At 41.1% G+C, this 17,549-nt stretch overlaps 1 protein-coding gene across 1 annotated transcript in view; it reads right to left on the reverse strand.

Annotated features, from left to right (window-relative positions):
- Positions 1–15,792, reverse strand: part of jak2b (Janus kinase 2b) — a 29,520-nt gene extending 13,728 nt beyond the window's left edge. The window contains exons 1-8 of the mRNA XM_079736717.1: positions 15,287–15,792; positions 12,692–12,930; positions 7,707–7,830; positions 7,202–7,319; positions 4,689–4,834; positions 4,035–4,326; positions 1,397–1,519; positions 501–658 (exon numbers count right to left, since the gene is read on the reverse strand). Coding sequence (XP_079592843.1) covers positions 501–658; positions 1,397–1,519; positions 4,035–4,326; positions 4,689–4,834; positions 7,202–7,319; positions 7,707–7,830; positions 12,692–12,914 — 1,184 coding nt within the window. The 5' untranslated portion in view covers positions 12,915–12,930; positions 15,287–15,792. The remainder of the gene's footprint in view (positions 1–500; positions 659–1,396; positions 1,520–4,034; positions 4,327–4,688; positions 4,835–7,201; positions 7,320–7,706; positions 7,831–12,691; positions 12,931–15,286) is intronic.
- Between the last annotated feature and the right edge of the window lie 1,757 nt (positions 15,793–17,549).

Below are 17,549 nucleotides of genomic sequence, written 5' to 3' on the forward strand. Positions count from 1 at the left end.
AGCATTTATATCGAAATTAGAATATAAGATTAACCTACCGTGATTAACAATTAACAACAAGATTAACAATACGGTTACCGTCTATGCCTCAAATCATACCGTGAAATACATTTTAGTCTGTACCGTACAGCCCTATGTGACACCATTGAAAAGCGTTACAATTCATTCTCCTGTAATTGACGGATTATAATTGATAATTGATAATATAATTGATAGTTGAATGGATTAACTTAACCAATCAGGGAAGAGAGACCCTGATTGGTCAGAAATTAGCTTGGACCGGGAATACCGAAGAGGCGCACGGCCAACAGGAGCAGATATACTCACTCATAGCCTACGGATGTCTGTTGCGTTTCTAATGACACTGAAATAATAACCTTTACACCTTACCTACAGCAAATTTAAACAAATTGAATAAATATCCTGTTCTGATGAAATATGCATGGGTGTGTGTCCCAGAGCAACGAGGAGGGATTGTCCACGTCACACTGCAGACTTACGAGATGGGGCCGTGGCAGTGGGAGTGGATGGCCTCCATGAGCCTAGGGGGCGCCACCTCCCTGCAGAGGTAGTGGTGTGCGTCTGTGGTAAGCCGGCAGTAGCCGTCGATGAGGGACACGAAGGACAGGGCTTCCGCCAGGTTAGGGAACTCCAGGTCCTGAGACGGGGAGAAACCACAAGCATGAGGAATCCCCACCTACCACCTGCCATCCCCTTGTAATAGCTATATGAAACCTCTCCTTCTTCACTATCTTTGACGGAATTCTCCTCTTTATTGATGGCTTGAGCAGCCTCCATGCTCCAGAGGTCTTTTGCAAAAATAATACAAAGAAAACTGTGCAAGTAAAGCCCAGAAACATAGACAAACACAAACTCCCACAAAAGTTACAAAATTCGATGTTGACGGAGCAAAAAACCCAAACAAACTTATGCCAACCATTTTTAGAGGATATTCCATGCTGGTTGTTGAGCTGTGATGGAAAAACTGCTGCGGGCAAAGTTTACCGAAAACTCCTTGACATGATGTAAATTAGTTTGGAGCCGAGTAACTGTTCAGTAAGTGAGGCCTTGCAGGCTCAATTAGTAGTAAAAAGTTGTGAAAACGGCTGTTTTGTTAAAAATAAATAACAGAATATTATTTAATATTCATCATCAATGTTATTTTCAAACACAATATTATAGTCAAAATGTAATACATTGCACATGTCCCTCAAGCCCCTGATATTAATGGACTAAGCAGCGCTTTGCTCCTTTTCTCCTAATGTAACATCAGCGATTGTCAGACCACTGAGACTTTGGTCGGGGAAATGCATATTGACCAACCGATCTACCTCCTGACCCCTCACGACTCAGTGTGAACACTAGCAGTGTGCGTGTGTGTGTCTCTCTCTCTTACCCAGCTCTTCCCGTCGTTCTTATTGATGGTGACCACGCGGTTCTCCCCGCCTCCTTCCTTATTGGCCAGTTTGATGCTGATGTCAGTCACGTCTGGGAAGTCACAAAGGATCTGCATCTCCTGCTGTGAAACGATACAGGCCGCATCAATTAAGAAGACAGAAGAATAGACAAAAACATATCTCAGGCTTGCATATGGCAACAGAATAACTTTAATGATAATGGATAGAATCTGCTTTGATAATAACCATTATCTAATACAGGGGTCCTGTGTAGCTCCAATGATAGGACATGGCATTAAAATCACTCAGGTTAGGGTTTAAATTACCACTGGGGCTACTCATGCTAAGAATGCATGCACTGGTATGGTATATGGTATTGTAAGACTTAAGAGAGTGTTTAATACTGATCCTGCTGATGCTGATAACGAACTAATTGAGGCCTTCTGAACTAACTCAAAACGCTGAAATTAAAACCTGATTAAAGCTGCTTAAGGTTTTTTTTTTTTCTTTGAGAATTGAGAGCACTTCCCTTACTGGTTATTTACCAGAAAAATGGATTAATCTAACCAATAAGGGAAGAGCTGCCCTAATTGGTCAGAAATGAGCTGAGCAGAGGTCTAAACCAAAATAGTCTCATACAGAGGCGCACGTGCAGTAAACCACAACAGGTATTCTAACAGTGCATCTTACTCACTAATAGCTCACGAGTATTACTGTACATTTAGATGCTTCACTAATGCATCTTCCTTTACCTAAGTGTGTGTTGACATTTATTTTGAGGATTAGGTATTAGGTCAAAACACCAAGGCATGTCATCCAATTCTGTTGCTGATCAAAATGATTCAGGGAGAATAGAGGAAGGAAACAAAGGTGACTAAAAGTCTTAAAGGTATAATACGTATTTCTGCCACTAAGAGTCACTGAAACAAAACATAACAAAGACGTTGCTTGATGCAGCGTGAAGTAGCGTGGGAACACGGAAATTGTGGCCTTCACCCCCATTGCCAGTTAAAAAGTTATCCGATGTGACTCAGGCAGAAATCCTGTTCACGGACGAGTTAATGCACTTTGAAACAAGTTGAATTGACTTTACGTTTAGTCACGTTGTGTCATTACCTTCTAATGAAATAGCCGCAAGTAACCCAATTTATGGGAGACGACCAAATAGTAAATAGGAATAAGTAAGAACAAAAACACCAAACCTTTTAACAGCACAAAACAACAGACTGAAAAATCAATCACAACCCATGGATATTAAGATAATGATGAGAAAGACACATGCTAAACACATGCTTGTTTGTTATCTTACAAATGTCATTCAGTTTGACAAGCCCATGCAGCTGTTCAATCAACGGTACAATGTACTTTTCATTCCTTATGGATATTTTAAGGAAACAACATAAATAATCAGTTTAGAGAGGGCGTGTATACAGTTTCAATTCTTCCCTTACAAGCTCAACCAGGAGGTCCAGCTACAGGACCTTTTATTCCACATTGAACTATGTTGGCATTCAAGTGCTACGGCTGCAACGCTTTGGCCATGCAACACTTGGGTTATGTTATTTAGAGACATCCTTTGGAAGTTACTCTCGCTTGTCTTCAATGGTGGTTTGTTTCACATAAAGCAGAAGGAAATAGCAGGGAGCAGCATGGTCCTATGACGTTATAGACACTTAAATAGATTCCAATACATGTGAATAAAGACAAGTATAGGACTAGCCTTATAGGCACATCAAAATGAAACACAAAGAAGGGGAGATAAGCGCGCTCTCCTGTGCAATAAAGGCTCATTATTATCCTATAACCGAGATCAATGAAACAGGCTGTACTTTTATGGTTAAGTGCAGCTTACCTTTATTGAGACTTGGGGCGATTTAAAGGAATTACGTTAACGCGGAGCATTAGCTGTCTCAGTGACTGAACCTAACGCGACGCGGCTTGTCCACAATTCATCTTGTGCACACTAGTTTTTGGGTCACAGGATTGGCTCCTGTAATTGTAAAAACGAAATGCCTAGAGGCGCGCAGCACACCCTATTAAATGGCCAGCTGCTGCGTCGATGCGTCCACTTAGTGGTGTTAAAACAAATTTGCCTTATTATCGCGTTTTTTGCCCAGCCCTATTTATAAGGTTATAAGGATATAAGGTTAAGAGCAGTGCTGGAAGTTATGGTGTGGCTGTATGGCGGCGCCAGCGAGGTGATCTTATTGGAACCGAAAGGTGGTCGGTACATTGGCAGCGCTGCGGCAGTAGGGCTGTTCAAGAGCGTGTGAAGAAAAACATTGGCATTAATACGAAAGCCGGATTGCAGAAAAAGGCAAAAAATAACATTACCATCACCAGATTTGGCCGTTCCGTGAGCATAACTGAAAGGATTCCCTGATTGGTTCAGGAAATCAATCTTGCCTGTCAATATCGTTCTGCACACACAGCGTTATCTTAGCTCCACCACAGGCTCTGCTCCTTTCTGCCCCCTCTCTCCCTCCCCTCCAGCACTACAGAGTACCGACCTGCTCTCTCTCTCTCTCTCTCTCTCTCTCTCTCTCTCTCTCTCTCTCTCTCGCTCTCTCTCTCTCTCTCTCTCTCTCTCTCTCTCTCTCTCTCTCTCCTCCTCCAGCAGCGCTACACAGCACCCACCTGCTCCGTTTCCTTGCTCTTCTCCCGGCACCAGCGGATGCCGCTGTCGGCCGCCACCAGGATGGTGAGGCCGGCTCCGGAGGGCTCCTGCAGGCGGAAGGTCTCCGTGTAGAAGGCCGCCTCCAGGCTCTCCAGGCTGATCAGGTACTTGAGCTTGAGGTCGCGTGCCGAGGCCCTGCACTGGCTGAACTGCTGGATGAAACGCTTGAAGCGGAAGCGGATGCGCTTGCGCGTCACAAAGTTGCAGCCCTGGATCTGAGACCTCATGTTCTTGGGCAGGAAGGACTTGTAGCTGTTTTTTGGGGGGGGGGGGGAAGGCAAAAAGCAGGGAGTGTAACATCAACCCAGCACGCAAAAGCATCAAACAGCAAGAGCCCTTGCCCAAACCACCTTTTTATTAACACTGTAGACAACCTCTTGACTGAAATAAGCAGCTAAAGTTTTAAAAAGGGAGGATATGGATCTCCACCATGACTTCTGATGTGTCAGCAATGTGTTGAGAAATATTTATATTAACAAGGGCGGCTGGATTATGGACTTTAACATTGGGTAATGGGCTGTTTTAAAATGAACACTTAAATAATTACACCGTGCAGAGCGCCAGCATGGATGTTGAGCAGAGGGCCTGATGGCTACATGCTGGGGCTTTAATACCTTAACGTGTGATATATGTCGAGTGGGGACAGGTGTCTCTCCTTGGAGGTCCTCATCATGTCCAGCACGGCCAGGCCTAGACATTCTTCCTGAGCCTCGTGGGAGCAGGGCACCGGCACCACACCGCTGACAAAATCACTTTTCCACTGCAAGCACCCACACACATTAATGATTAGATTTATGAAGGAGATTTAATTCATTTTTTACAGTGGCCTAAATGCTCTCCAGATGACAACCCCGATCCGCTGAATTAAGCATTGTCGACACAGCCCCCATGACATTTAGACTTCCCAAAAGAAAACTGCTTAAGAAAGCAGTGGCACATGTGACGATGCACACATCAGATGATTAAAATGGTGTGTCTGAAATAGAACAGATTCATTACAGTAGAAAGCCATCTCAAGTATGACTTGAGACGGCAGGACGCCTCAGCTTCTATACAGACATGATAACTTAGTGTAGGACTATACTAGGTATAACTACAAAACAGAAGAGCTCATATTGTCTCATCAAGCCCACTATTAGGGCTGTTTGGGGAAATAATTGAATTGCGATTATTTTGACCTATAGTGCGATTGCGATTTAATGATTTTATAATTTATAAGATTCCTTATGTTGTGAATTTTTCACAAAAAAAAAAATCATTCTTTAGTATGACCAACACACCATTGGAAGCAGTCAACATAAAAACTGTTCTTTCCTTTAGGCCAGGCTGATGTGTTGAGATTAATTTATATTATAAACTTCTTTATTCAACTATTAAATTGTAAAATAAAAATAAAAGTAAATGAATCGTACTGATTTCCAGTCAGTAACGCTAACAAATCACTTTTCTTTTTTTTCTTTTTAAATCGCAGCCTTTGCGATTTGCATACCGCGTTCTATTACATCGTGATTTCGATTTGAATTTCATTAATCGTTCAGCCCTACCCACTATGAATGAATCAAGTGGAATAACACAATACATACAAGTTATTTTAATTCACAATGGTGCCTGATTGGACGTGAGACCAGCACGACCCTGTGACTGGTATCCAAAGTGGAGATAAAAGCAGTATCATTCCTTCTTATCAGGGCTTTCAGTGCAAATCCTTGCATAGGTCAAGATTAAACGTTTTACTTCTCATTTTCTTTACTTTAGATTTGAGTTAAAAATACAAATAATTGGTGAAGAGTTGCATTTAGAATAATTTCGGAAAAAAAAGATGCCTTATTTTTAAATGTTGAATTTTATTGCAAGTGCCTGAATCCAAGAGTGAGTGCATCTGGTTAATTAGGGAAGAGCCAGATGAATCAATGACAGTGCAGGTCTCTGTTTGAGGACAATCCTTTATGATTCATAATAATCGACTCCCCAAATCGCCACTAGCTGTGGCCCGGGATGGGGTTGTAGCAAGAGGAGAGGTAAGACAGGGGGACTATAGAAAGCTGGACGGAAAGCAAAAGTTAGAAGAAAGACAGATTGAGAGAAGAAGCACAACAAGGATAACGTAATCTCCAATAGAGAACCACAACAAAAACAAAACATGGTGCTGGAAGGAGAGTGACCAAAAAATAAAGAGGTCCAAAGAAAACTGTGAGCAGGATGAGGTGGAGAAGGGAGGATGGAGGAGGGAGATGGAGGAAGCGGGCTGAGGAGGGACGATGAAAGGAGGGAGGAGGGAGGGAGGGAAGGAGGTAGGGCGGGAACCAGTAGATTAAATGGCTTAATGGCAGCAAAGAAAGAGCAAAAGCCTGAGCATACAGAGCCCATTTGCTCTGTGTCCGCAGTTCAACGAGAGGTCATCTTCCTAAGCCTTAAGACTCCAGGCTAATGCCCGGGGTCATCCGTCCTTAGAATGAGGCCGACCAGGCTAGACAAAAGCCCAGGGCCACCTCCACCCCTCCTGGCTGAGAGCTTAGAATTGTGCTCACAGTAGTAGTCGCATATTGGATTCATTTGATATGCATACATATGCATGAGCCTATGAGAATCCTACATTATTTCTTTGGTACTATTTTGTTTTGTCTAGTATAGTAGTTAGTTTAATACGATTGAATATGTCTAAGGCCTATGTAGGAGTAAACTCCAGTAGGCCGCGTTTGACACATGCAGGGATGTTTTTAGTTGTTTTGATAAAGAGGTTACGCATTAGTTCCTATGCATTCCCTTTAAAAAGACTGATCCAACCATTTCACCATCTCACCTTTGGGTCAAAAAACAAAACAGACAAAAGCTGCTGAGCTGCTTATCATTAGATAGCCTTTTCCAAATAAGGGCCCGTATCGCTGTCCATGGGCAACGGTTTCACCAATGCAGAGGGAGGACTCGTGAAACAAAGACAGTGTGGCGCCCTGATGCAGCCTAATTCATGAGGTACATTTCAGACACGATGTGTGCTTAGCGGCCTACAGGGTCGGTGCTGAACAGCCAAAACACCACATATATTCCCCCAGCCGTGAGTCGATTAGCATATCCAATCTCACTTCAGCATGTCATTCACCATGGACGCCTGGGTCTGTTTAGGTTTTACCTGAGAGAAGAGGTACGCCATGACCGAGTCGTCCAGCACAGCGCTCTCGGACCCCTTTGAGAGTCCGTAGCGATAGGCCCGCGACCCCCCACCACAGTACCAGTTGGGAAAGTAGAACCTGCAGTACAACAACACCACAAGCATCACTGAAGCCCATACGGGACAGATGGTGGAACAGTTTCAGCATTCGCCCCTCTGGGTCAGTCATGAGTTTATGGAATATAACTTGTGAACAACCATCGAAAATACAGGAGCAAAGACTAGCTTCAACCCATTAATGAATTAATAATTGCAACAGCGGTCGGAAGAATTCTTTCGTAGAATGAAACATTAGGCACCCTGATATGAATGCATCTTCATGGTTATGTTTCTGGTGCCAAAAGGGTTGCGTGTGTGAGGAACATAACAATGACATCATGACAAAGGGTTCAGAATCATCCGGACAGCACCGACAGAGATGAGCAACGTGCCACAGATAAGGCGCGGCGCGGTAAACGTGGGCTACCTTATCTTAAACGATATGTCCTTTGAGGCCGATCCGTCCAGCTGGAAGACGTGACTGGGTGGGAACCACAAGGCCTCCTGCTCGCAGAAGAGGCCGAAGAGGGTGGAGTACAGCGGGGACACACCTGGGGGGCATGGAGACAACACGATGACAGCTGAGTTACAGTGGTACTGCACACATACGCTGCCATCTGGCTACACCGTCATGGTGGGTTCGTCCGAAAAAGAAAAAAATGTGGGTTTAGGGTAAGCCGAAAACCATGCAGTGCAACACTTGTGTTTATCTAGTGACAGTCTAATGATGGTTTTGCAATGGGTGATTAAGTTACACACTTTGGTCTAACTTATAAGGCAGTGTTTCTATGGTACCTTTTGATTTTACTTAAACTTTTAATTCCATGGTCAAATTAAATGTCAACACAAGAGGCCGTGCCCTGGAGTCACTCCTTTCGCATAATAGGTGAAGGAAAGGCCAATGAGGTGGAACCCAAATGTAAATTGTTCTTGGCTTGTTTAATGTCATCACCACATCGTTATGGCCCATGGTAATGGACCTGTGGGAACCTAAACAACGCCTGTATTACCTGCTTTCACAGGCCAAGACTAAATAAAGGTTGACAGACAGTAAACCAAGCAGAGGGAGAGCCTGTCCAGCAGGCGCAACAGGAACAACTCAGCCCTCAAGAGGTGAACTGTGGCACATCTCACCTTCCAGTCAAGTGTGTATTGGGTAAACAAACTAAGAAAGATCCAATTTTCGGCGAGGGACTCTTAAAAACCAGCGGCAAAAGAGACAATATTCCAGTTGCAATAATATGATTTTACTGTGGCCTCTTTATGACCCACAAACCTCTCTACCCAAAACACAACTTCTCACTTCACTAATATCATGTATTTTAAAATATTATAAACACCACCAAGATTTAAAGAAAACATATTATACAGAACGTTGGTCTTTCATTCTGTAGTCAAATCCACTGATTTGAATATGTAGTCAAATCCACAATTTGACTACAGAGGGAAAGACAAATGTTAGTCTTGCAAGGCTGGTCTGAGGTCTCCTATCACAGCAGAATGAATCCTCTGGTCTGAGGTCTCCTATCACAGCAGAATGAATCCTCTGGTCTGAGGTCTCCTATCACAGTAGAATGAACATCTGGTCTATGGTCTCCTATCACAGTAGAATGAACATCTGGTCTGAGATCTCCTATCACAGTAGAATGAATCCTCTGGTCTGTGGTCTCCTATCACAGTAGAATGAATCCTCTGGTCTGAGGTCTCCTATCACAGTAGAATGAATCCTCTGGTCTGAGGTCTCCTATCACAGTAGAATGAATCCTCTGGTCTGTGGTCTCCTATCACAGTAGAATGAATCCTCTGGTCTGAGGTCTCCTATCACAGTAGAATGAATCCTCTGGTCTGAGGTCTCCTATCACAGTAGAATGAATCCTCTGGTCTGAGGTCTCCTATCACAGTAGAATAAACATCTGGTCTGAGGTCTCCTATCACAGTAGAATGAATCCTCTGGTCTGAGGTCTCCTATCACAGTAGAATGAACATCTGGTCTGAGGTCTCCTATCAACGTAGAATGAATCCTGTGGTCTGAAGTCTCCTATCACAGTAGAATGAACATCTGGTCTGAGGTCTCCTATCACAGTAGAATGAATCCTCTGGTCTATGGTCTCTTATCACAGTAGAATGAACATCTGGTCTGAGGTCTCCTATCACAGTAGAATGAACATCTAGTCTATCACAGCAGAATGAACATCTGGTCTGTCACAGTATAATGAACATCTGGTTTACCACAGTATAATGAACATCTGGTATGTGGTCTATAGAGATGCATCGATCAGGTTATTTCAGATCATGATTCGTTTTACGTGTCATCAGCCAATGCGATAGCAATCACTGTTTCTATTTACACACAAATATAGGTAAAACATTTTCACGAATTCCTTTCAAACGGCATCCAGGTTTTTAAACCCAGTGTGGCCTCACAGGCCCTGCATAAAACGTATAACTAATGGAAGATATTCAAGATTATTTTATATCAATATAGCACAACTTTTTACATTGTTTAATAATTTTCTAGCCTATAGGCTTTGCAGTTCAAATTTATTTGCATTCTTGGAACAAAATGATACACAAATCGAGTATTAACCGAATGTATTAACTGTTCAACAAATGTAAACTGCCAAAGAACATGGGTGATGTCCAAGATTCCTACTTATTGCCTGCTGTGATGTGGCGTAGACTTATTTTCATTTATTACCATGATGGGGCTATCACTTAAGGCTGCAGGTCTCATAAATACTCAAGTTGTAATAGCTTATAAATTTTTAAGGGAAATATTTCGCATTCAAATGATGATTAGAAGGATGAAAAAGACCTTCTGCTGTGACAAGAGACATATTTTTCCCTCCCCAATCTTTTTAACTTATCTTATATATATCCAATATAGCACACAAAAGCCTCAGTTTGGCCAGTCCAGCCCAACGCAAGTAGAATACTAAACAATTTAGTTAGTGTAAACAGTTTCAAAGATAAATATAGGCCCACGCCACTACTTGGAAATCTGAACGTTTTATATTTTTGCGCAACACAAAAACGTAACTGAAAACCATGCCAAGGAGACATGTTTCCAAGTCAGCACTGTTGCAGCAATAGTTTGGCTGGGTAACACTTTGGTTATGCCCTTTGTAGACATAATAAGGAGAGTATTTTTTGAGTCACTTATATAGACCGACACTGATCAGGGGCTGGGCAATCAATGCATCACTAGTGGTCTGCTATCCAGTATAATGTGGTCTCTATCACAGAATAGTGAACATCTGTTCTCCTATCACATAACAATGAACATATGATCTCTATCACAGAATAGTGAACATCTGTTCTCCTATCACATAACAATGAACATATGGTCTCTATCACAGTATAGTGAACATCTGTTCTCCTATCACATGACAATGAACATGTGGTCTCTATCACAGTATAGTGAACATCTGTTCTCCTATCACATAACAATGAACATGTGGTCTCTATCACAGTATAGTGAACATCTGTTCTCCTATCACATAACAATGAACATATGGTCTCTATCACAGTATAGTGAACATGTGGTCTCTATCACAGAATAGTGAACATCTGTTCTCCTATCACATAACAATGAACATATGGTCTCTATCACAGTATAGTGAACATGTGGTCTCTATCACAGTATAAAGAACATGTGGTCTCTATCACAGAATAGTGAACATCTGGTCTCTATCACAGTATAATGAACATCTGGTCTATCACAGTATAGTGAACATCAGGTATCTATCAGAGTATAGGGAACAACTGGATCTATCACAGCACAATGAACATCTGGTTTCTATCACAGTACAATGAAGTATTTCCCACAGCTTAAGGCGTCGGACAGTGCTTCTGCTAAATGACTGACCACCTCTACAAACAAATTGACTTTTTGGCATATGGAGACAATGCGCATCAATTCATGTCAGCATCGACATTCAATTGGACATAAAATATAACCTTTTATTAGCCTAATAAATTATAATAGAGGCTAATATCCTAAACCATAATTAATATAATGCATCTTTGGAAATCAAACAGTGTCTAGTCTCTAGGGGAGACGGAGAGCTCTCCGCTCTGTCTGATTATGCAGATTCAGACCATGACACAACCCTCTTCGATAACGACAATCTAGAAGGGTTAGACTGAGAAAAAAAATGGAGATGTCTACATGTAAATGAAGCGTTTCAGCTTATAGAAGAAATGAACCACCACTCTGTTTTGCAGAACAGCGAAAATGCACCAACGAGTACCGACGGAGGTAATCATTATCATTTCACCAGCTGGGAGGGTTATTTTACTGCGAGTTTGGGCATAATTCCTGCTTGTTGTGATTCATGCGCTCTCGTGTCCTTAAGCACACAAAGTCTGCATCCAAGTGATGTAAAGCAGGAAAAAAACGGTTTCTCTTACCCATGGTTAATAGACAATGTAAGCCACATGCAATTGATGTATTAGAAAGTCCTGTAGGCAAGATCTATAGCATGATCAGGGCTATCATTTGAGTGCAATTTGTAAAAATAAAGTATCCATCATGCATTAGTACTTGAAATATAAGACTATCTGATTCTAGTTGACTGTATGTGCTGTATGAGACACTATAGCTTTTAGACCCAACGTCTAATTTCTAGCAAATCAGGGCATCTCTTCTCGGATTGTTTTGGGGAATTCTTCTTGAATGTCCATCACACACAGGCTGCTAAGCTCGACCCCATGTGCCTGAGAACAACACTTCTCCATGGCAAAGAAGGAGGGACTTTGGGATGCTTAGTGTAAAAATCTTGCGCTCTTCTGCTTATTTTCCAAATCTTGCCTACGGCAGCCTAGCTGTTTGATTTGGCAGTTCTAATGCACAGGTTTATTAATTCTTCAATTCACTGAGAAAATTTGCAAAGACAGAACGATGATTTGACTATTCAAATGTTACAGTTCAGCCCTACCTTATTGCTTTCATCTCTCTCAGAAGCATTTCATCCAACACTAAACCTTTTTGTGGGAAATGCTTTAATAAATATCTGGTCTATGGTCTCCTATAACACTATAATGAACTTCTGGTCTATGATCTCCTATCACATTATAAAGAACATCTGGTCTGTGGTCTCCTATCACATTATAAAGAACATCTGGTCTCTTAACACAGTATAGTTAACATCTGGTCTATCACAGTATAATGAACATCAGGTCTCGATCCCAGTATAGTGAACATCTGCGCTCTATCACAGTTTAAATAACACCTGGTCTATCACAGTATAATTAACATCTGGTCTTTGGTCTCTATCACAGTAAAGTGAACATCTGGTCTCTATCACAGTATAGTGAACATCTGGTCTATCACAGTAAAGTGATCATCTGGTCTATCACAGTAAAGTGAACATCTGGAGGGCTTGTGAAAATCTGGAAGGCTTCTCTCACCACATGTCTTGGCTGCCTGTATGCAGAGCTCCTCTGCCAGGTAGTGGCCGGGTGGGAAGGTGAGGGGGCCGTCTCTCTCCCCCAGGGGCCCACTGTGGTAGAGGTGAAGTCTGAGGGCCACAGCGGTGACTGTGGGCTCCTGGCTGTCCAGGTGGGCCGTCCCGTTGAGGTGGACCGGGGGCCGGACGGGGCTGGCCATGTCCATGGCTGAGATACAGGCCATCCACAGACAGCAGAACCTTCCAGAAGAGCAAAGTCACAGTGGATTGTTGAGAGGGTTTAAAATCAAATAATAAATACAGCGGTAAATAGCACATCAAACATACGGATAACTTTTCAGTAAGGATTGTGTAATTACATATATATATATATATATATATATATATATATATACACACACACATATATATACACACACACATACACACACACATACATACATACATACATACATACATACATAGGGATTACACTACGGTGTTCTGAGCCTAATTGGTCGATCACTCCTACTGATTATACTGCCGTTTTATTCTTCACTCTTGGGGCTTGAGCAGGACAAAAATGTAATTCAAATTCAGGCAGACCTATTTCTATTTCATTTGAATTTTTGCAGTTGGATACTAGCAAATAATCAAGCAAAATCATTTTTTTCCAAGTACTCTACCCTAGGTTGACCAACTCCATGTCCAAAAATATCTATAAACATCGGCGGATGTTTTGAGCAGTCCTTAATGAACAGAAAAGGGGCTATCAGATCCCAGTTTTATTATAGGCTTTTTATCATGTATCTTAAGGATTACAAGATTGAAGCCTGCTGAGCCCTGCTAAGACCTGATGAAGTGGGAAGTAAAGGAAACATTGTCTTGTCAATCTAAATAATTATACCGTCTTCCTCAAATTAATCTGTATAATTTCAGCAAGGCCAGTTGAAACCTCAGTTTAACTGTGATTTACCAAGCACCTATGGGCTTCATAAGGGATGTGCTGTTGATTTGAGCGTAAGCATACAAATATCCCACACCACGCTTATCTAAAAGGAGGCTTGCATAAAAGAAGAACAGAAGACACATTGTGTCTATAACAACTCACACACACAGTATAAAAATAAAAACAAAATCATTTGCAGAACTAGGCTACTCCCAATGAGTCATTTCAAACCATCTTTTGATGACAAGCTTAAAAGCTTCATCAAATCTTTGACTGTTTTGAATGATGGCATGGCAGACACTCACCCATTCTACTACAATATTTGAGTTTGGATACAATGTAGAGCCAAATTCATATATAGATATGGATATGTCTAGAATTGCCTGAAAAGGATAAGAAACTGTAGGTGAATGAAAAGCATTGTAATGCTGCTTATTGGGCGATAACATGCTTGTTGTATACACCTGTGTAGTACTGGAGTTGGAGGTCTTTTTATTTATTTATAATTTGATATTTTGAAAGTTGTGTTGCAGCATTGTAGTGTGGTAACCCTTTTAAACAGGAAAACCAAGTTGTGCAAGAATGAAAGTTTCTCAAAGGCTATAGTCGCCATATAAATAAAATAGCGTATATAACTTTTATACAATCCACTGGTATCTTCACCATATTACAAATATATGGAAGCCATATTTGCTTTTATTGAATGAGTAATAAAGCCTTTACCATAATTTATTTTTGAATTACCCATTATTTTGATAAGAAACTAAAGAAATGTAGCAATCATTAAAAAATGGGGTTTCCTGAAAAGCTATGTCTAATATTGCATGCATGTGTTTTTTAATCATATTATATGTGAAATGCAATCCTTTGAATGGACTTTGTCTATTGTGAAGTAAAACAAATATAAATGTGAAAATTTAATTGTTCAATTAATCATTCAATATAATGCTTTCATCTTGGTGTCAACACAAACCAACAAGTAAGGCCCTAATTTAAGAAACCTACAGAAGTCTACTTCTCATTAAGTTATCAGAGAATGACAAAAGCAAAATATAGTGCAGTAGATTAGGCCACTGTTCAGTCATTGGAGATTATTTTCAACAGAGAACGACAAAAAAAAGATATAATATATCTCCCCAATGCAGACATGCAGTGCCAGATGTGGGGAAAAAAGGCAATTTATAACATAACATACATAACAATTCACACAGTTAATGCCAAACGAATGGGGTAAATTTAAAACATATAAAGACTACTAGGCTGAATTAATTTGAAAATGCGATCTAATGAGAACCAAGTTGTCAATATAAACAATTTGAATGCAAATGGTTAAAGAAGTCGAAGTCGTCACAGTTTAAAACACCAACAGGTATTGGCATGTCTGCTGTGTCTTGTCCTGTTTAACACTGGTTTGCTTAGGTCCCTTGTCCGTCGATTGGGTTGTAATAGCATATAATAACATACATATAACATCATACATAAACAACATGTGAGCAAGACACAGCTGTCTAATAAAAGTTAAACGTCTTATGCAACTATCTGCCTCACACGCCCACCCCTTGAACGGACTGTGCAGACAGACTTCTGTTTCCATTCCTTCGGTTTATTATGTCCAAGAATGCCAGGCTGGTAAAGCCAACCACACACTTATTTAAAGAAACGACTTACTTTGGTTGATCTGCCTAACCTGCAGCTAGCTTGTTGCTAGCTCAGCAAGGCCAGCACAGCTAGTGCGGAGGATGGTTGAGAGCCACTGTTGGGCTTTGACAGCTAAAGCCAAGGACTTTCCTTTCTGTTAGATATGACACCAAAGCACTTCTCCACTGCCCCACCAGATACACGCTCACATCTCAAAACAATGTCTCTATAATCAGAGTGACATGACGTCCAGGGCATACCCATTCGTCCGGCTGGGTCAATACGAGGCTAAAGCTATGCTAGGCACACAGCGGTATTTACCGTTAGCAGTACCGAACTAGCAGTCTATCCTTCGCTGCATTTTAACTAAGTTAAACACGACACCGAATCAACGCCACACACAACGTCATGGGAGTACATGGTTAAGACTTGCCCGCGGTCCAAGTAACTTTACTCAAGTTTGAACTCATAGCAAACAACGAGGGGTAACGCTAGTAAACTTGGCAGCCGACTGTTAATCAGTCGGCTTCCTCCGACCATAACACTGCCTTCGGCGGCCGCCGGCCAGCAGGGGGCGCCCCGGTCCTGCAAACCAAGCGCCTACCAGTGTTGCCAGATTGGGCGGGAATGATGGCCCAATCTGGCAACACTGGCGCCCACACGTCAGTGTCATTTAGCCTACTTCTACAGCACCGATGGCATAGCACTGGCATCAACAGCTCAGACTATCCGTAATACGTATTTTGAATACTTTGTCAAAAAGCATTAACAGCCAACACAAAGTCATGTGTAATGTAAGATCCCATAGTTGCTACCGGTGTCATTAATCAATACATTATTTGATATTTACTATCTTATAAAAAAATCGATGAACCCATATCCCAGGTGTTTATGAGGAAAGGTGTGCAGGCTACTACAATGTAGTTCTCCAGAAAAGTCAACAAGAGCTATGACGAAACGTAATACACTGTTCTATTCAATGCATTTGTTGCCATCTTGTGGCTTGACTTGTGTATAAGACCCCATTTGAACACGTTGTATTTTTACTGTAACACACACATTACATTTATAAAAATAAATGTTGTGCGTGTCTCTGTGTCTGTGTGTTTCTGTCCCGTGCACATCAGTATGTATAAGTGATAAGTGTTAAAAAAAAAGCTCTATATTTTGCTATCACTCTTTTGTATTGTCTAATATGGAGTCACTTCTCATGTAACATGGCTGTATTTGTCCCTGAGGTCTGACTCTAGTGTTTGGTTACTCTTTAACTAGATTGTGGGACAAGGATTCCAGCTTGTGTTGAGGGTCATCAGGGTAAACGTCAATGGTCAAAAGCCCCTACACACACACACACACTGAGAATTATATATATATATATATATATATATATATATATATATATATATATATATATATAGAGAGAGAGAGAGAGAGAGAGAGAGAGAGAGAGAGAGAGAGAGAGAGAGAGAGAGAGAGAGAGAGAGAGAGAATTTAAGAAAGGCTTTCTGGGCTTTCAGTCGAAAACCCAAAAAACAACAACATAGTATTAAGTTGCCATGTATTTTTAGACATAACTACTTTAGCCTAATTGGTTTGTAATCAAACCCCTAATCCTACCCACTGGTATATCTAATTCCATATTTGATTGTTATCCAGATGCACAATTTGTATAGGTCTATAAAGATATAGGCATTTTTGTTGCTTGTTTCATTAGAATAAGAAACCTTATTGTGTTTTTTTTTTAACAGCACCAAATAAGCATTTGCGCTCCCAACTCAATTTGGTTAATCAGAAAGTTACTTCAAAAGCTGCATCTTGATCTTTGTGAGAATCAGCCAAACTATACAAAACACACAGGCCTAGAAGACATGGTGAGCCGTTCCTTGGCTTCTTGCTTACTTCTCAAAATGTATATATTCTGATTAACTTCTTCTTGTTTTTTCCTTATCAAATCTGATAAATAATAAAATAATTAATCAAATATAATAAAATATTGTGTTCACTGGACACTGGATGTTCACTTAATACATATAACGTTTTGTATGCACAAAATATATATCAAAAAATGTATCCTATTGGTTCTTTGTGTATATAACAATGTCTACCCGAAGGTTGAATTTAATATCTGACTTCCAAGCGTCTATGCAGTTATCATCCCGTTGCAGGCTCTCTATATAAATGAACACGAGTCTGGGAAATCCGATTAACTCAATGTATCCACTAGGGGTCGCTTACAGCACATAGTTCGAAGAAAGCGCCAGAAAGGTGAAAACAAATAAAAATGCATAGAGAT

The sequence above is a fragment of the Pollachius pollachius genome, assembly GCF_949987615.1.
Source record: "Pollachius pollachius genome assembly, chromosome: 1".
NCBI classification, from domain to species: Eukaryota; Metazoa; Chordata; class Actinopteri; order Gadiformes; family Gadidae; genus Pollachius; species Pollachius pollachius.